Source organism: Bubalus bubalis, chromosome 2 (genome assembly GCF_019923935.1).
Source record: "Bubalus bubalis isolate 160015118507 breed Murrah chromosome 2, NDDB_SH_1, whole genome shotgun sequence".
NCBI lineage: Eukaryota > Metazoa > Chordata > Mammalia > Artiodactyla > Bovidae > Bubalus > Bubalus bubalis.
Window position 1 is genome coordinate 20,442,941 of NC_059158.1, and position 20,785 is coordinate 20,463,725.

Sequence of the window (20,785 nt, forward strand, 5' to 3'; positions counted from 1 at the left end):
CCATATTTCTCAATGTATAAAAACAATAAAAATGTTAATTATGTGGATTACAGCCTTAAAATTATATTCTGTGCTGAGCTATATAACATACGACTATGGATATAGTCGGAGAAGGCAATAGCACCCCACTCCAGTACTCTTGCCTGGAAAACCCCATGGATGGAGGAGCCTGGTGGGCTGCAGTCCATGGGGTTGCTAAGAGTCGGACATGACTGAGCGACTTCACTTTCACTTTTCACTTTCATGCATTGGAGAAGGAAATGGCAACCCACTCCAGTGTTCTTGCCTGGAGAATCCCAGGGACAGGGGAGCCTGGTGGGCTGCCGTCTATGGGGTCGCACAGAGTCGGACACGACTGAAGCGACTTAGAAGTAGCAGTAGCATGGATATAGTAGATATTTTCTGCACCTATAATAACCCCCATGAAGGTACTCATCAGTGATTATTTTCTCACAGATTTTTATTTTTCTAGTTCTTTCCAAAAAGGAAAATTCAAAGGCAACAAGATTAATGTTTCAGGTTTTCCCAGCAGTTGTAAACCCTGGGTGTGTGTTACAAATACTGGGAAGTGTCTAAAAACTAGTGATATCTGGGCTGTACCCCAGACCAATTCATTCAGAATCTCTGAAGTAGATCCCATTCACCTGAATGTTTTAGAGACTCCCCAGGGAAATTGAACATGCAACCAAAATTGAGAACTGCCAAGTCTGTGGCCAAGAATAACAATAAGTAAAAAAATGTTGAAAAGTTAATGCAAAGTACTACATTTAAGTTTGCAACTATATCCTCAGAGACGGGTGAGAGTCCTTTCTTTGGCCCAGTGCTGGATTTCTGCTTGTCCAAATGTGAGGTAAAAAACCAGGCCAAACATGTTGACAGCAGCAGCTAGGAAAAATACATTCCTCCAACCAGACACAGAATCCTGGAGGCAAAAAAACAAACAAACAAACAAAAAAACCACCAAAAATCAGAATTATCAGTCTCAGAGTTGCTTCTCCATCAGTTCTAGAAAGCCTCCATTTTGTATATTGCAACACTGATCATAAGAATCTAGGGAATGATATGCAATAACACCTTGAATTCTCAAAGAAAGTTTGGTGAAACTGTTGGAAACAAAGGATGCTAAAAAGCACACTGGGTTCTGACTTGGAATAATTTTTCTTAAACACCCCCAAATCAACATATACTAATATTTTTCTAGAAATCCAGATCTAGAGTCTTGAAAATATTGTATTACTCATTTAAATTATGCCTAAAATAACAGCTTGGAGATCGTCACTCTTCTGTTTTTGGCTGTTGACATCAATTGCAATAACCCCCTGAATAGACACCTCAATATGATGTGAGTCATATTTGGTCTGACTGTATGAGTCTCCTCTTGAAACCCTTGTAAGTCATAGTTTATTTCTGGCATTATAGTCACAGTGGATTCCTAGCAATTTGGTAAAAAAGTAACCTGAAAATAGGTCACCTAGAGATGTATTAAAACGATTTTTTTGTTTTTGTTTTTGGTAAGTTGACTCATGCCTGTCCTGCCATCCCAGCCTGGTTCTGCCTTTCCATCTTCCCTACCAGCCCACACTTGGTACTGAGCAAGCCTCATGGGCCATCCTCCCTGCTTTGTCTCACAGCCATTTGTTTAACCCATGATTCAAACTCTCTCTAAGCTGGTCTTGGGACCCTTTGTGTTTCCGTTTCATAATTTTTTTAGAAATTGGGATTAACATGAGCAGACTTTTTGTAACTTTCCCCTTTCGCTCCTGTGACTTCATCTATTATCCTTGACATGTATCATTCACTCTAGTCATAAGAGCTGTTTCATTCTTTTTTTCTTCTAGGAAGTCACATGTGTTATTTTCTCTGCCCGAACTGCTCATTTTTATCAATCTAACAGCTATTCATTTTTTTTTAGAAATTCAGCTTATACTTCTCTTTCCCTGGAAAATCTGACTTACCAGTGTCTGACTTAGAGTCCCCTACAAACAGAACAATTGTGCTGATATTGATGTTGATTTTCCCCATCAGATCACATAGTCCTTGAGAACAGGGGCCCAGTTGTCAATCCCCAGTGCCTAAAACGATACCTGCCACTTGCAGATGTTCAATAAACTGGCCCAACCTGACTGATAAGGAATCCGGTGGCAGTGGAAGAGATGATTCCTGCAATGAGCCCAAATCCCCTTGAGATTCCCATGAGGAAACTTGCATATCTGTGGAGAGATGATTTTATAGATGATTTTATATAGAAAGCTGCCTACATCTTTTCAGTAACTCAACACTAATGCCATTCAGCTCTAATAGCAAAGTCATTTAGACTACTGCAGATTTTTTGTTCACTTCAACACTGCTCAGGCAATATCAGTTTGCAAATCCTGAAATCACTTTTCTATCAACTCAACATCTGACTCTTTGAGACCCCATGGACTGTAGCCCACCCAGCTCCTCTGTCCATGGGATTTCCCATGCAAGAATACTACAGTGGGTTGCCATTTCCTACTCCAGGGGATCTTCTCAACCCAGCGATTGAGCCCAAGTCTCCTGTGTCTCCTGCATTGGCGCGTGAATTCTTTACCACTGCACCACCTTGAAGCCACAACACCAGCTCAACAACGAAGAAGCAGTTCTATCTCCCAGAAGCCCAGGTTCCCACCCCAGTATCTTAGTATGGCAGGCAGTTAGAGCAGTGGACGAGACAACAGACTCTGGAGAGATGGCTTGGGTCCAAATCCTGACTCTGCCTTTGCATGACCTCAGGCATGTCACTTAACTTTCTTGTGCCTCTTTCATCTATCTCTCTTATAAAGTGAAGATACCAATAAGGCATGTAATTGTGCAGATCAGATGTGTTGATATATGAGAGTGAAAGTGAAAGTCACTCAGTCGTGTCAGAGTCTTCGCAACCCCATGGACTACACAGTCCATGGAATTCTCCAGGCCAGAATACTGGAGTGGGTAGCCTTTCCCTTCTCCAGGGTATCTTCGCAACCCAGGGATCGAACGCAGGTGTCCCACATTTTGGATGGATTCTTTACCAGCTGAGCCACAAGGGAAATCCAAGAATACTGGAGTGGGTAGCCTATCCCTTCTCCAGCAGATCTTCCCCTAATCCAGGAATTGAACAGAGGTCTCCTGCACTGCAGGCAGATTCTTTACCAACTGAGCTATCAGGGGGGGTTGATGTGTGAGAAGTCCTTAAAATAGGGTTTGGCTCATGGCAAGCATATATATATATATATATATATATATATATATATATATATAGTAGCTAATATCATGAGCACTATGGAAGCTTTTCCAAAACACATACGCATGGGTCCTTTCCTAGAACACACAGTCCAGTCTCAAGTGGGGAATCTAGGGAAGTTTTTCACCTAAATGTTATCAGCCAAGATTGGGCACCATTGTTTTAAAAATGCCTTAAGTCATGGCCACATACTGACATGTCTGGCTATTTGTTAGTACTCTGCCATCAATTTGTGCATGTCAACAACAAGAAGGAGTTACAAAAAGACTGAGTCTAAACCTCCAGAAAGGCCTGGGGAAGGGGACAAACAGGTAATGATCTTACCGGGGGGCAACATCTAAGGTGTTGATGATGAATCCAGAGTCACACAGGTTACTGGTCCCAGGAATAAGTATCAGCAAAATAATGGTTGTTGTGTAACTGGAAGCCACAAAAGGGAGGGCCACAGCACACAGTGATGGAAGGAGGAGCCCTGGGCAATGGGGACACATTGTCAGGAACCTCTGACCATGTGTGGAAAAGGGGTTTGTTAACTGAGTTTTGCCTAGACTTACCTAAGGATGAAAAGAGTTTTCGGACAGTGATTAATCTAAGAAGATTCCTGGACAGGAGGAAATCTGCCAACTGACCTCCAAGAATTGTACAACTCGCAGCAGCAATAAAAGGCAGGGAGGACAGAACCCCACTCTGAAGGAGGGAAATGTATAGAGTGAGTAGTTATAAGGGTACATATGGCACCAGATTTTATTAGTGACACAGACCAACCATTAGCCCGCCCTCCTGACACTCTGAGTTGTTTTAAAGAAATTGGCGTCATTTTCTATAAGAAGAACACTGTCTCAGGTAAGACGGCCAGCACTTGCATTATACTAGTCTCCAGAGAGAGCACAATTCATTTCTAAAGGAAATTGAAGCATCAGCTAGCATGGCAACGTTTCATAGTGGTTAAAAACACAGATACTGCAGTAGCTCAATCACTGAGTAATTGTGTAATCCAGGGAAGTCTTCTCCCTCTACGTGTCCTCATTTATACAACTATGCAATGGGAATCATTACAAAACCTCTCAATCATTGTGAGGGTTAAAAGAGTGATTATATGCAAAGCCAAAATGTAGTAGGCGGCAGAGAACTATTTCTCCTCTTAGCATTAATATGTTCATAAAAGTACAGGAAGCATACTCACGTCTCTGATGTTGACACGGAGCACAGAACTGATATACGTTGGTAGGTATGTTATGATTATGGTGCATAACCAGAAATGGCTGAAAAACCCCGTGAAAATGGCCCAAAGTGGTAGGCATCTGACCATAGACTTTATGGGGACAGATCGTCTAGGAGAACTGGACTGAAAGGAAACATCTTATCAACATGGGTATTAGGACAGGTCAGAGGGTGCCTCTCCTGAGAGCCCCACACTCTACCCTGGAGGTCTCTGCATGGTCCACAAGTGAAGGGTTGCACGGTACCTGTTGAACCAGTGAAGACACGATGTGTTCCTTTTCCCTGATGCTTATGCATGGGTGATGCAAGGGGTCATCGTAAATCACTGTGAACCACAGGAGACAGCAGACACAGCCAATGCTACCTGGGAAGCCAGGACCCAGTTAGTTTTCAGGTAGATTTGTGAGCTGGGGGAAGAGAGTTTCCTCTGAAGTAGCATATCTCCCCCCAAAACACACTTGTTAATTCATGGTTATTTCACCATAAGGACCTAAATTTTACCATTTTCCATTTCAACCTATCTACAAATCTCCTTTTGACTAAATGTAGAATGCCATTTGACAATGTCAGAGCCCTCTGGAGAAAGCAGGAGCATGACATACCTTTGCATAGCTGATTAATTACTCTTCAGACTCCAATGGATGCATAAAATTGGTGTGGCAAGGAAAAATTTCCAACACATTTGCAAAAGATAGTGTTATCATATTCAAATGATATATCCATTATGGATTTTAAGAAAAATATTTCTTAACAGTACCTGATTAACATGTGTGGGCCAAAATTGACTTGGGAGTAGCATCATTAATGAGAAAGTCATACTAGCTAGAACCATATTGAATGATACCAATTAGTTAAAACAAAAAGACAGAAACTGGTCTCATTGCTGAGATTTGTCACTTGAAAAGATTCTATTTTAAAGACTCTGGATTAATGCTCTTTAAATTCCCTCTAATTACTGGATTTATCCATTATTTTATTTGTAAAGCTATAGGTTAGGCACTGTGACAGTACCAAAGTGATGAAAAAATTATGGAATAGATTTCTTGCCTCAATCATCTCACAGACTAGTGGAGAGGAAAAAGGGGACATAAATAATTACATGCCAACACAGCCTAGAAAAGAAATTATCAGTAACCATCACAGAGGACAGAAAGGCTTAATCTGATGGGATAAGACTTGGAAATCCCCATATGGAAGGGGACATTTAATTTGAACTTTGTAAGATTCACCTGGTAGAGAATAGGTTAAGGGTACCTTGGCAGAAATAATTATAGCAAAATATGAAGACAAATTGAAAATGTGCTTTACCAGCTTTGACATCTTAACCACATGCGGCAATTAAATGTGGCATTTCAGATGTGGTGGCAGAGATTCTAAGAAGCCTGAGGTGAGCGTGTAAGGTTGCACTCTTGATTTCTCAGAAGTCAGCACCATAAAGATGCATTTTCTCTCAAATGGGAAGAATATGGGTCATGGGTGATGTAAGCATGAGAACAAATGACTGGGAAGTGGAGATGTTAGGATTTAAGAGAAAGTGACTCACCAAAAATGTAGAAGATAAAAGGCCAGCCCAAGGCCTGGGAGATTAGTCCCCCCACACAGAGAATGATGAAGGACCCAAATGCTGCCCCTGAAGAGAAGAGGGATTAAAAAAAAACAAAACTGAGGAAAAGAGCAATGGTTGAATGACTTCCCTAGATGTTATCCCAACACTGAGGTGGCAAATTTAGAATTACTGGGTAATGAGAGACTTTATTCCAGCTCACAGATCTCCCCCAGTAAAGTCATGGAAAATAATTAGAATTAATAAATCATAGTGATATGCCACCTGACACTTCAATGGCTCCTTTAACACCAACATGACCAAATCCAAATCCCATTTGTCATAGAAACTGTCTGTAAACATAGCCCACAATATTTCTTTATAATTAGAGTTACATTCTGGCAGGGGCAATATGAGATTGGCAACAGAAAAGGAAAGTCTTACAAAAACTAATAAGACGAAGTCCTTAACCTCAAGGAGATTTCAGCCCAGTGAATATGAACAAAATTCACTATTAAAGTATAATACACTAGACCTTTGAGTCTGAACATATTTTTCAGAGACTCACAATAAGAAATGTATTTTGCATGACAACACAGTATATACACAAATACCAACACACACACTTCAAACAGAAGTTTCATGAATCAATACTAAGCCTTATCGTGTGAAATTCACTTCAAAATTTTCTACTTTATTCTATTCATTTTTATTTTAAAACACTTGTTTTGACCTACTACATTGATTTTATAACCCCTTAAATGGGTCCCAATATGAAATTTTGGGGAAAAATGAAATATAAATATGATAGTAAAACTATAATTTTCTATGAAAGTATACGGAGAAATGAGACAGGAGAAAACTAAAATTGATGATAAAATCAACAAATTGTTTACACACCCTAAGGAGTAGGGTGGATGGAATTTTTGTAGAAAAAGAGAGACTTTAAGTGCACTTAGTATGTAGTGTGACCTGAGCCTTGCTTACAGAGGAATATTAAGTGGGAAGGCAGGAGGAGACCATATATATATGGTAAAGCATCTTTCAGTTCAGTTCAGTAGCTCAGTCGTGTCCGACTCTTTGCGACTCCATGAACCACGGCACTTTATATCTGTGTTATAACATCTTTATCTGTAAGATGGATGAATATATTGAAGATTCCCAGGCAAATTAGCAAAAATGCCCCACCTATGCTTTAAGGAGATAACTTGGCTTGATGGAAAGGCAGGTTTGAAGGAAGCAAAGAGGAGAAAGACCAGCTGGGAATATTCACAGTTAGAAGAGATGATAACTACACTGGAAGGAGCCAGAATACAGGAGGGTTGTTTTTGTAGTAAAAATCTGCAGGATGCAGCCACTCATTGGACCGGGGCTGAGAGGCTTTATGAGCCTCAGTTCTGTTCTTCAAGTATAAGGCAAAGAGCAATGATGAAGTTAGTCCTTAGTATGATTACACACTCAGAAGGGCACTGTAGTGTGGTGATCCAGAGTGTGCACTCTGGGACCAAACTGCCAGGGCTTAAACCTCAATTCTACCACCTGCTGGCTATTTGCCTCTGGGCAATTTAGTTCATCTTTGCATACTTTAATTCTCTCCTGTGTAAAATGAGAGTTTAAAATAGTCATCACAGGGTTGTTGCTTAAGAGCTCAGAAAACTGCACTCTTTAAACTCTACTTTCAAGCCTGATTTATCTCTTTACCACTGATAGTCTTAATTCTCATTTTATATCTTTGCTAACATGGTGTTTATACAGTTTACTTGATTTTTTCCACTTAGGCAAACTCTTAAAGTTCTAAACTTCTCCCTACAATGCTTTTCTGACTGCCCTCACAATGCTCACAATGGTCTTTTCTGTCTGAAGTCTTAGTGACTTTACAGCACAGGTATATTTATCTTATTTGTTCTGTGACTGTCTTACATTGTTGAATTTTTTTTAAAAGCACTTTTCTCCCTGTCCCCCAAACGAACCTAGGCATAGAAAGAAAGATGTGGTAGGGTAAAGCAGATTACAAAGTTGTGATCCATACATTCATCCTTACCTGATCCCGCAATGCTGGTGAGCTTGCTTCGTTCAAGTGGGGGAGCCCATTTTGCCCAAATTGTAAACTGACCTGTCCATGCCATACCCTGAAATGACAATTAGTAAGACTCGATCTCTAGTAGAATTTAGGAACCTATATCCCACACAGAATGAGAAAGTAACTGGTTACCTGAGCCATGCCCTGGACTGTCCGAATCACAATAACCAGAATCACTCCAAAGTCAGCAGTCAGTGGTGTAAAGAGGGTGAGAAGGGAGGAGATCAGCAAACCAGCACCAAGCATCTGTTTTGCTCCAAATATCCCTGCTAAATAGCCGCTTGGGATCAGAGTTAGTATTATCCCGTAGTTGATGGAGCTAAAGATGATACCCTGAGTTTCTGGACTCCATTCATATACAGAGACCTGGGGTTGGGTGGGGTGGGGGGAGGGAGGAAGGAAAATTCTTTACTAAGAATTTATTTTATAAGAAAAATCTAATTTATAGCCAGAGCTGCTTATGCTCAGTTGTGTCTGACTCTTTGTAACTCCATGGACTGTAGCCTGCCAGTCTCCTTTTTCCATGGGATTTCTCAGGCAAGAGTACTGGAGCAGTTGCCATTTTCTACTCCAGGGGATCTTCCTGACCCAGGGATCAAATCTATGTCTCCTGTGCCTTCTGCATTGGCAGGCAGATTCTTTACCACTGTGCCACCTGGATTCTGGCCCTCCTATACAATATTAATTTTGGTTTTTCTCCATTTTTTACTAAACTTAAATATTCCAACTTCTCCAAACAACCCATTATATTCCTAAGTTGATTCTCTTAGATGGAGACAAAATAGAGTAAATGAAGAGGAAAAATGATAAAGAAATGATTATATAGGTAGTTGATAGGAAGATGTAAATGAAATATAGTGAAAGATCTCCTTTTAACTATTTTGATTCTAGTAAATAATTTGGGTGACATGCTGATTCTCATTTCAAAAAATTTCAAAATACATCTTTATTGAATGCTTATCAAAATCAGTCCCTAAAATAAAATTTAAGAATCATGGTCTATCCTAGCAGAACTGACTTCCTAAAACACATATTACACATTAATAAGACCACATTTCTCTTCTAATATAACCCAATAAATAATTTTTGGTAGCCACTAGATACATGGCACCATGGTATAAATTGAAGAGCCCCAAAACATAAAATACAAAATATAAAATAACTATAAATAAAGCAAGATACATGATTCATATCCGAATTCAAGCTTGAGGATCAACAGCAGTAAAATAGGGACTTTGAGAAGAGGGAAGAACAATTTGGGAAGGTCCCAGGAAGGAAGAAGTACTTGAACCATTCTTTGTAGAATGACTATGATTTGTATAAAGAGAAATAGGAAAACTCATTGTCACTGAAGAAATACAGCAAAAGTGGACTTGTAGCATTTGGAATGATACACAATGATTAGAAACTAACCGGGACTCTGACTTGCTCAAAGCAAAGACTGTTCCTGAGCCACTGACAGCAGATAAGAGTGTGCTGAGAAGCGGGCCAGGTTCTGGAGAAGTGCAACATTTCAAGAGAGGAGTTGGCAACTTGAAGATATCCTGGATTCTTACGCACAGGAGTGTGAATGTGTAGAACGAATAATGGAAGAAAGATTCGAGGCAGAGAGGTCATTATAAATAAACTGGCTCCAAGGTAACAAAATCATAAAATTAGAGGATGATTTTACTGTACATTTGGAAATGTACAGTAAATGATAGTTTAAAGGGAAACATTTAAATGGGATATAATGATTATTCTCATAGAAATATAAGAGGAACAGGTGATATTTTATTTAACTCATTGGCTAATGAGGAATTGGTAAGATGATACAACTGGTCCAAAGGAGAATTCAAGGAACCACATACTTATAAGCTGGAAGTAATGCTGAAATAGATGTTAAATATATGGCAAAACTGACTTATTCAACTGAAGGTGAAGTGGAGGAGAGTATCAATTGATTTTCCACAAGACAAAATTCATTTTCAGAGCTATGGGCAAGAATCATTTTATTACTGTTAATATATAGAACTTAGAGTTGTAAAATGGCTCAAGGATAATAAAAGGTACAGAGAACTGCTTAAAATCAGGCAGAAAGATGTACTGAGACAGTGCGTAGTTTTTCATTGAAGATATCCAGTAATCTATTCCTTTCTAGAAGCATCCACAACTTTTTCCAATAGTCACACCCCCAACCTTGTAATCATAATAATCTCAGTGAAAGACTAATCACAGAGGTAAGCAATATCTCAGAGAAAAATAATTCCAGACGTTTTTAGTTTGTTATTGATAATTCATGTTCTGTACACCACAGAATCAAGATCCAAGTCCTCTTTTCAAACTGGGTTTTCCCTCTCAACAAAGAGCCTTGTTCTCTATTATACTTACTTCTGCTGTATTAAATTCCTTGATGGATCTGTTGGAGTGATTGAAGGTGAATGCAAGAGGTCTTTCTGTGGAGGTATTGAATAAACCAGGCTGCTGAGTGCTATTCACCATGGCAATGATTGCAATGCTCAGACTCACACGCTGGGTTATCATGGTGAAGTTTGAGAAGTGCATGATGAGAGCCAGTCCATAGCGTAACGAACAGAATTCAGGACCTAGAGAATAACACAAATATCTGCAGTGAGTGCCTTTTTCCACTTCTCCCACTGCTAAATCTGAGAAAACTTCAGATGATATTATGCAGTCTCACCATTTTTTCTCACTCAAATAACCATGACTATAACCCTCCTTTGGCATAATCTTTAGTTTATTTCAAGGTAATAAATCAGAGGTCTTACAGTCAAGAAGTTCCTTTTTCAGAGGATTCTTACAATCAAGTAAGGCCTTTTTCAGAGGTGTGGGTAGCACATGAAGATATAGGACAAACTAAATGAAGGTATTTATGTTACAGTGTTTCAAAATAAAGTGAATGGGGAAGATAAGGAAGAGTCAGTCACAGAACCTGAGTCTCCCAGCCTCAAGTCTGGGGTCTCATCCATTTTGTATATTCATTTACCATAAAGTTTGAAAGTTTATACATAGAGAGATGCTTTGAATTAAGCAAATCATATACCCAAGGGTTCTCTTTTAAAATACCTGAGAGATAGTGCATAAATGAGCACATCCACTAACTCCTCAGTGTAATTTTCACTTGGAAATATTGTTGATGTATGTCACTAAACTCTGCCTTCACATATACTCAGCTTTAAAAAAGCTAATATGGGGAACCATTTTTACTGTTTGTAGGTGATATGGTACCAGACAAGTCGTCCTATTAGAAGAGCAACACTTTTTAAAGTCTCCACATAGTGGAACAATGGGCCAATATTGAAAGGGTTTTCATGTGAATGAAAGATTAAAATTTTTCTCTGCATACTTGGGGAACTGGGACTAAAGAGAAATAGAAAGAGAGCTTGTGAAGAAACATATAAAATATACTGGAAGAAAGCATTTTTAATGGCCAAATAGGCTCAGAGATAGGATGGGTTGCCTGCAAAAGAATTATTTCCCTATTAATGGAGGTTTCCACACTCAGAGGAAATAACTCCTGGGCAAGTATGTTACAGCAGGAATTCATACATGGGTGAGCGGGTTTGTTTAAAATGACCTTTTCAGAACTCATTTCATTCCTTATGTCCAAGGATTTATTGATCATTTGACCTAATTTCTCATAGCTAACTCAGTGCTCCCCAAGGAAAAAGCAGTAAGTAACAGGATGAGAGGCTGGAGCTGGTCCAATATTACACTGAGACAGTCTTCACAGTGAGGAGGCTTGATGGAAAAAGGAGGAGAAAGGAGAGCAAGGTTGTGTAAAGAGCACTGGACATAAGCTTCTACTCTTCCATAAGTAGGCTGAGAATAAGAGATGTGGCTTTACTTTTCCTGGTGGAAGGCTTCTCATCCATTTGGCTCCTCTGGGAAATGGTACCACACTTTGTGGTGGAGATTCCCTCTGCCCTGAATCTCTTTTACCACGACAGGCTTTTATCTATGGGGAAGAACAACAATCCAAAACAAGACACACAAACAATTTTTTCATGTTAATGCTGTCTGTTCCCAGTATCAATGAAAATTGAGATCCAACACAGCTGTATGATTTTCATTTTGCAGTACACTTCCTTATTGTCATGCTTACAGATGACTTGATTTTTATAAGAAAATCTGACTGTGAGTTCCAGCTAAATGATTTAGAACTAGTCATTTAAATTATCTAACTATCCATTTCCTGTCCAATAAAAATAAGTCTGATTTCTGAGTGGTGCTGCAAGAATTGAATGAGAAAATTGCAAACCACAGAGAACCATGCAAAGGTAAGAAGTATTATGGCTTGAGGCAGGTCAGAAGACATGAAAGCTAATTTAAGCTCAAGAGCTGGAGGAGGAAAGTTCCAACTGACCATGTTTCTGTTCTTTCTGTAAAAACAGAACAACATTCACTCAATGGTGTCTTCTTTGAACATGAAGAATGACACTGTGTAACAGATATACATTACTATAATATGTAACACCTTAAAATGCTTATTCTTATCTTTGGTAACATAGTTGGGACACTTTGCTGGGCTGAAAAGTTCTTCAAATCACCTGTAAAATCATACTGAATGAAGGCTTTCTACTACAATTACAAATAAATTCAGCTATTTGAGAGGCAAAGAGAATTCATGACTTCAAATTGGACACATTTAATTTGATATTTATACACTGATCTTCAGGGGATTCATACATTTATTTCTTTTCCATACAATCCTTATTCTAGGAACATTATCAGTTTTGCAGCCTTTCCTAAACTGAAGCATCCATGACCTCACAAACACATGTATCATACTTACATTGTATCATTCAAAGCTTTGCATTCTTTGTGAACATAAATTTAACAAGACTTATCTGCACCCTTAAGAATATTCATAATCTATGCCCATAGGATGAAAAATGATAATAAAAGAGACAGATGAAGAATTTTGTCCAAAAACATTATTTGTAGTATTAGTTATTACAGCATAATATTGGAGACAAATTAACCTAACTGTAAGAGTTTAATGAATCAACTTTAATAGATTCTTGCCCTGGACTTTACTTAAAAATGTCTTTGAACATATTGCATAACATTAAGGAAATGCCTGTACTCTAGTGTACAAAGCAGGCACTATGCCTATGTTGATACATGCGCACCCAAAGAGAGAGAAACAGATTTACACACGTGACAGCAATGGCCTTTTCAGGGTTACAGAACACACCATGGTCACGTTATGATTTTCCATATTGACCAAGTGGTTTTTCAAACAGTTCAGTTCAGTTCAGTTGTGTCTGACTCTTTGCGACCCCATGGACTGCAGCAGCCAGGCCTCCCTGTCCATCACCAACTCCTGGAGCTTGCTCAAACTCATGTCCATTGAGTTGGTGAGGCCATTCAACCATCTCACCCTCTGTTGTCCCCTTCTCCTCCTGCCTTCATTCTTTCCCAGCATTAGGGTCTTTTCCAAGGAGTCAGTTCTTTGAATCAGGTGGCCAAAGTACTGGAGTTTCAGCCTCAGCATCAGTCCTTCCAATGAATATTCAGGACTGATTTTCTTTAGAATGAACTTGTTGGATCTCCTTGCAGTCCAAAGGACTCTCAAGAGTCTTCTCCAACATCACAGTTCAAAAGCAGCAATTCTTCAGCACTTAGCTTTCTCTATAGTGTAACTCTCGCGTCCATACATGACTACTGGAAAAACCATAGCTCTGACTAGCTGGACATTTGTCGGCCAAGTAATATCTCTGCTTTTTAATATGCTGTCTAGGTTGGTCATAGCCTTTCTTCCAAGGAGCAAGCATCTTTTAATTTCATAGCTGAAGTCACCATCTGCAGTGATTTTGGAGACCCAAAAAATAAAGTCTGTCACTGTTTTCACTGTTTCCCCATCTATTTGCCATGAAGTGATGGGATGAAGTGATGCCATGATCTTAGTTTTTTGAATGTTGAGTTTAAAGCCAGCTTTTTCACTCTCCTCTTTCACTTTCATCAAGAGGCTCTTTAATTCCTCTTTGTTTTCTGCCATAAGGGTGGTGTCATCTGCATATCTGAGGCTACTGATATTTCTTCTGGCAATCTTGATTCCAGCTTGCACTTCACCCAGCCCGGCATTTCGCATGATGTACTCTGCATATAAGTTAAATAAACAGGGTGACAGTATACAGCCTTGATGTACTCCTTTCCCAATTTGGAACCAGTCCATTGCTCCATATCTGGTTCTAACTGTTGCTTCCTGACCTGCATACAGATTTCTCAGGAGGCAGGTAAAGTGGTGTGGTATTCCCATCTCTTTAAGAATGTTCCAGTTTATTGTGATCCACATAGTCAAGGACTTTGGTGTAGTCAATAAAGCAGAAGTAGATGTTTTAATGGAACTCTCTTGCTTTTTCAATGATCCAATGGATGTTGGCAATTTGATCTCTGGTTCCTCTGCCTTTTCTAAAACCAGCTTGAACATCTGGAAGTTCACAGTTCACGTATTGTTGAAGCCTGGCTTGGAGAATTTTGAGCATTACTTTACTAGCGTGTGAGAGAAGTACAATTGTGCGGTAGTTTGAGGATTCTTTGGCATTGCCTTTCTCTAGGATTGGAATGAAAACTGACCTTTTCCAGTCATGTGGCCACTGCTGAGTTTTCCAAATTTGCTGGCATATTGAGTGCAGCACTTTCACAGCATCATCTTTTAGGACTTGAAATAGCTCAACTGGACTTCCATCACCTCCACTAGCTTTGTTCGTAGTGATGCTTCCTAAGGCCACTTGACTTTGCATTCCAGGATGTCTGGCTCTAGGTGAGTGATCACACAATTATGGTTATCTGGATCATGAAGATCTTTTTTGTATAGTTCTGTGTATTCTTGTCACCTCTTCTTAATATCTTCTGCTCTGTTAAGCCTGTACTGTTTCTGTCCTTTATTGTGCCCATCTTTGCATGAAATGTTCCCTTGGTATCTCTAATTTTCTTGTAGAGTCTCTAGCCTTTCCAATTCTATTGTTTTCCTCTATTTCTTTGAATTGATCACTGAGGAAGGCTTTCCTATCTCTCCTTGCTCTTCTTTGGAACTCTACATTCAGATGGGTATATTTTTCCTTTTCTTCTTTGCCTTTCGCTTCTCTCCTTTTCACAGCTATTTGTAAGGCCTCCTCAGACAACCATTTTGCCTTTTTGAATTTCTTTTTCTTGGAGATGGTCTTGATCATTGCCTCTTATACAATGTCACGAACTTCTGTCCATAGTTTTTCAGGCACTCTGTCTACAACACTTAATTCCTTGAATCTATTTGTCTTTTCCACCGTTTAATTGTAAGGGATTTGATTATAAACAATTAGTAGTTACTTATTTTACACTCTGAAAAAGCTAAAGTGTCTTTGAAAGAACAATGATGAGGCTTAATACAGCATAGTCAAGATAGTTTTCTGCTTGCCAAATGTCTCTAAAGTTCTGAGAACAAGATCACTCCATTTAAGTTTTAAAATTTTCTTTTTCTATTATAAGAGACAAAATAGATGGCCAGTTGCTAACAAGAGAACATCGGCACCAGGAAATATGTTGGCTTTTGCTCTGTTTTGGAAGGCTTTCCAGTTCTACTAACATCTGGATGACATCAAGAATTCAGTTCAGGACTCAACACTCAGATCCCAGCTGAAGAAACTGGAGTGGCCACCTGATTGACCTGGAATTTGGACTATTTTCTATTTGATCTCTCTTGTTATGTAAGAGTCCAAGACTTGGCTGAAGGCAACTTTTTAACTGTATGTGCAGCTACAAATACTTATACTCAAAGTTTTCTCATCAACCACTCCAACCAGTCTTATAAACATAGAACTCTAGAGCTGAAAGAGATTCAAAGAGTCTCTAACCCAAATGTTTATTTATTTTTAATAAGAAGACTGATGTATAGAAAGTTTGAAAAATTGCTTCAAGTCACAGAGTTTACTGAGTCAGTACCAGGTCTCCTGATGCCCAGACTGCTGCTTTTTTATGCCTGCTAATATGACTTCCTCTTTATGTTCACATTTTAAGCACAAGTTTAAAATGCAATAGGGCAGTTTCATTGTAAGGTATTCTAGACAGAAATTTATATAATTTTAAGTTGCTTTTAAAATTGAAATATAGTTTATTTACAATATTATAATAGTTTCAGGTGTATAACATAGGGATTCAGTACTTTTGCAGATTATCCTTCATTCTATGTTATTACAAGATAATGGCTGTAATTCCCTGTGCTCTACAGTATATCCTTCTTGCTTGTCTATGATTTTAAATTAAGTTTTAATCATTTATTCCAGAAGGAAATTTGCTGATGGAAATACTTTCAGGTTGAGCTTCGAATATTTAAAGAAATAAAGAAGACTCCTCGTTCTTGTTTTTTTAGTTAGTGAAATTACAACACAAACCTATGACTTCAGTTGTCCTTCCCTTCCATCTGCTGCCATCCCTACCTTAGCTTTCATGGTTTCAAATGCTATTCTAAATTTTGCCTCAACAGTTAACTTCTGTTGTTAATTTCCCTGCTTCCTGGTATGAGACAAATACAGAAATCAGGCAGACATCCCAAACCATTCTAAACGAGGATCCTTCTGTGACACAGTAATGGAACCTATTTTTCTAAAATAACCACAGAAGCATATAAAAGTATGGAATCTGTGAACTGGCATAACTGATATCACTGAAAGACAGTGGAATGATTTTTTAGCCTAATCATAAACATTGTCAAGGGTGTTTCTACTTACGAGTGACATTTCTAAGAAATAGTGACTCCTACTGTTAAAAGTTGCAAATAGACATAGAAAAATTGAATTAAGTTAAAGGAAAATTCTATACTTTAAAAATAACTTCATAACACAAAACAGAGTTGTATCTGGTATAAAATTAATAATATAGACAGATGATTTAGTCATCAGCAAAAGATAAGATTTTTTTCCTTCTTTTATTGGTAGTCTAGAACTCACTATTTTGTTATCATTTTGTTTCTATTGCCATTAGATTTCCCTTAATATTGAACCTGTCTTGCATCATCTCTATTAGCCGAGTCCCCTAGTTTACTCAGAGTAAATGTTACATGTGGTTGAAAGAGCAGGAACCTGCAGTTCAAAGGGCATCCAAGGACCAAGTTTTTCTCTGTCATTTAGTCTTGAGTAAACCAGAGCAGATTTTATAAGATCCCAGAATTTTCACTGTTTCGTAGGAAAAATGGGGATAATGTCACTTCATTGAACTGTTGAGAATGAAAACAAAAGAATGAGACATGCCTTCTCAATGTAAAATATTATACACTGCAAAATGTTATTGATATTAACAACAGGAATAATAGCAGTCACAAGATTGGCACTTGTGCCCTCTCAGATTAATAAATACAGGTTTATAGTAAATGAAATATCCTTCTATAAAAATGTTTTTGATTGAGTGCTAAATTGGTCTTAAATGCTTCCTTTGAGAACTGGGTTCTTCTGGACTAGAATCTAGAAGGTGGAGGAGGAAGGGATGTACCTTGCTACAAACATCAGAGAACATGCAAAGAAGCAATTTCTCCCATATTAGTAAAACTGAGACCTCTTTTTATCACTTGTTTACCTTTCTGAAAGATTGGCAGTTTGGGAATAAAATTATCTATTTCAGTAGATCCTTTACATCATGCTGTTAATTCATACGTGTGTAATCATGAATAAAAAAAGAGTACCAAGCACTAATACTGGGTAATCTTAGAAGGAAGGGTTATATCAAAATTAAGGTGCAACTGGGGCCCTGCCCACAGGGAACTCAGCTCCACTTGTAAAATATGACACAGGAGTGCCTGAGCACCTTTCCTCCAAGCAATGACCACAGGCTATGCCTGTATGAGTCCATCTATGCCATGGAATTGGGAATTTTCCAGGGCAGGTTGGGAGAGGGCACTTCCATGGGTCTTTGCCCTTGGCTTCCCATCATAGCATTAATGGGTACCAACCACAATCTCTCTGGACACCTTTCCTCAGTTGCACAATGAGGGCCACAAACCAGGTGATCTCCACAAGTATACAAGTTTTCTTGCCTCAACCTTATTCACAACTTTGTTCATATTCTGTTTCTGAGAGACAATTTCAACTATATACAGAAATCTGAAAAGGCTAATGAGTCATGGTTGCTGCTGCCTCTAAGTCGCTTCAGTCATGTCCGACTCTATGCGACCCCATAGATGGCAGCCCACCAGGCTCTCCCGTCCCTGGGATTCTCGAGGCAAGAATACTGGAGTGGGTTGCCATTTCCTTCTCCAGTGCATGAAAGTGAAAAGTGAAAGTGAAGTTGCTAAGTTGTTTCGACTCCTAGCAACCCCATGGACTGCAGCCTACCAGGCTTCTCCGTCCATGGGATTTTCCAGGCAAGAGTACTGGAGTGGGTTGCCATTGTCTTCTCCATAAGTCATAGTCCCCAACCCCATACCTTGTTAGTTCTGATCCAGTATTTTATTCTGCAGCCAGAGCCTGTCTGACTCATCAAGGTGTTGCAGGAAATACTCACGGAATCCTTGGAGAAGTGACCATTGTCCACAGAGTCCATTGGCACTAGTGGCCTCTCAAGTCTTGCTCTAGGGTCTTGATTGAATCGAATGCATTTTTTTAGAAAGTCTCTTCTTCGTTTTGAAACCAGGAACCATTCCCAGAGGGAGATCCTTATGCTGCTGACAATGTTTTTCCTCTGACTTCCCCTCAAACTGTTCCCTCCCTTTAACAGATCTCTGATTAGTAATTATCTTCCAACCCAAAAAGAAGAAATGCACTTACCTTCACCATTAAACCAGTATTGTAAGCCCTGGACTATAAGGCTACCTTTAAGAAAGAAGGCATTTTCATCCCTTCTTCCTTTTCAAATAATTCCACAGTTTCACAAGGATAATGTGTCACATGGCAGGCAGACTGAATCAGGTTTAGCCGTACATTCTCAGAGCAGAGAGCCTGAGGTTGGCTTTGCCGCTTAATTTTTAACTTCATTTTCAAGTTCTCACTGATAAAATGAATATCTCAAAAGATGACACCATGTTTTTCTGCTTTGAACTCTTCAGACAGCCGACAAAGTCAACAAGCCTTTTTTCCTGAAAGGAAGGCAGCATGGCATGGAAGAAAGAGCAGGGCTCCTGGAACTGGAGAGGTGAGGTTAACCCCTTCTTCACTTCCTAGTGTTTTCTGTGGCCTTGGACAAGTCATTTAACTTTTCTATATTGGTTTCTGCTTTAGTAAAAGCTTCCCTGGTGGTTCAATGGCAAAGAATCTGCTTGCCAATGCATGAGACATGGGTTTGATCCCTGGGTTGGGAAAATCCCCTGGAGAAGGAAATGGCAACCCACTCCAATAGTCTTGCCTGGGAAATCCTATGGACAGAGGAGCTTGGCAGGCTACAGTCCAAGGGGTCACCAAGAGTCAGACATGACTTAGTGACTAAACAACAACAATGTCAGTAAAGCAAGGGTTATAATGTTCAATTCATGGGGTTACTGGGCAAATAAAATTAACAACATATGCTAACCAGTAGTAGGTCCTCACATGGCAACTCACTCCAGTATTTTTGCCTGGAGAATCCCCATGGACGGACAAGCCTGGAGGGCTATAGTCTACAGAGTCGCACAGAGTGGACATGAATGAAGTGACTTAGCATGCAGGCATGCACGCAGTAGGCCCTCAATAAATGAGCTATTCTCCATTAAAGGGTTCTGTTAAATCACCTAGGGGCTTCCCAGGTGGCTCAGTGGAAAATAATCCAACTGCCAATTCAGGAGACACGGGTTCAATCCCTCAGTCGGGTAGATCCCCTGGAGAAGGAAATGGCAACCCACTCCAGTATTATTGCCTGGAGAACTCTAAACAGAGGAGACTGGCAGGCTACAATCCACAGAGTTGCAAAGAGTCAGACACAACTGAGCACACATGCACACAAATCAGCTAGGCTTTCCTCAAGTATTTGGTGTCCACAGCTTAATAAATGTGAACTTTGGCTACTCTGACATCTCTCTACAAAGTTACCCTTCATCCATCCTTCCTGCTTCTTATCTGTCCTCTTTCTAATCCAGTCTCTGCTTGACTCCTGGTACTTGTACTTGGGTTTTTATTTATTTATTGGCCACAAGGCATGTGAGATCTTATTTCCCCAACCAGGGGCCAAACCTGTGCCTGTTACATTGGAAGCATGGAGTCTTAACAACTGGACCACCAGGCAAGTCCCTGCACTTGTGTTTTATTAGAGATTCTTAAATTTTGGACTGTAGTTGCTACTGGGTATTTCCAGTTAGACTCTCAGCCCTTATAAAATGAGGTGAAGTCTTGCCGTTTCTGCTTTTATTAGCTTCGGACTGCCTTATTGAGTTTACTTGTGCCAGTTAATCTCTCCATACTCCCCCAAGGCACCAACTGGAGCTAGCACCTTAGCTTAGCTACTTGGTTCTTCTGTATCAGTGTTCTATTGTTGCTGTAATCAATTACCACAAACTTAGTGACTTATTTGGAGAAGGCAATGGCACCCCACTCTAGTACTCTTGCCTGGAAAATCCCACGGACAGAGGAGCTTGGAAGGCTGCAGTCCATGGGGTTGCTGAGGGTTGGACACGACTAAGCGACTTCACTTTCACTTTTCACTTTCATGCATTGGAGAAGGAAATGGCAACCCACTCCGGTGTTCTTGCCTGGAGAATCCCAGGGACGGGGAGCCTGGTGGGCTGTTGTCTATAGGGTCGCACAGAGTCGGACACGAC

At 39.6% G+C, this 20,785-nt stretch overlaps 1 protein-coding gene across 7 annotated transcripts; it reads right to left on the reverse strand.

The window, feature by feature from the left end:
• Positions 1 to 442: 442 nt before the first annotated feature.
• SLC17A2 (solute carrier family 17 member 2) lies at positions 443 to 19,024 on the reverse strand. Of its 7 annotated transcripts, XM_025266746.3 has the most exons (13): positions 18,828 to 19,008; positions 18,565 to 18,638; positions 11,936 to 12,046; positions 10,459 to 10,673; positions 8,221 to 8,454; positions 8,050 to 8,137; positions 6,009 to 6,095; positions 4,711 to 4,829; positions 4,428 to 4,589; positions 3,799 to 3,931; positions 3,569 to 3,716; positions 2,120 to 2,210; positions 443 to 922 (listed from the first exon to the last, which is right to left on the reverse strand). In XM_025266746.3, the coding sequence occupies exons 3-13, from the start codon at positions 11,961 to 11,963 to the stop codon at positions 788 to 790; spliced, it is 1,440 nt and encodes a 479-aa protein (XP_025122531.1). In that variant the 5' UTR covers positions 11,964 to 12,046; positions 18,565 to 18,638; positions 18,828 to 19,008; the 3' UTR covers positions 443 to 787. The 7 variants fall into 7 exon arrangements, with proteins under 7 accessions (XP_025122531.1, XP_006048093.2, XP_025122545.1 ...); XM_006048031.4 differs by lacking the exon at positions 18,565 to 18,638; XM_006048032.4 differs by lacking the exon at positions 18,565 to 18,638 and having other exon boundaries at positions 787 to 922; positions 2,085 to 2,210; positions 18,828 to 19,010.
• Positions 19,025 to 20,785: the final 1,761 nt, after the last annotated feature.

Bases quoted from the DNA above. Each gene is read 5' to 3' on its own strand.
- SLC17A2 (XM_006048031.4), bottom strand. From the start codon at position 11,963: ATGGATGAGAAGCCTTCCACCAGGAAAA. The intron at 6,096-8,049 runs GTAAGGATGAAT...TCTTCTCTTCAG, and splicing joins CACCAGCATTGCGGGATCAG to GGGCAGCATTTGGGTCCTTC. The intron at 4,830-6,008 runs GTGAGTCACTTT...CTGGCTTCCCAG, and splicing joins TTTTATCTTCTACATTTTTG to GTAGCATTGGCTGTGTCTGC.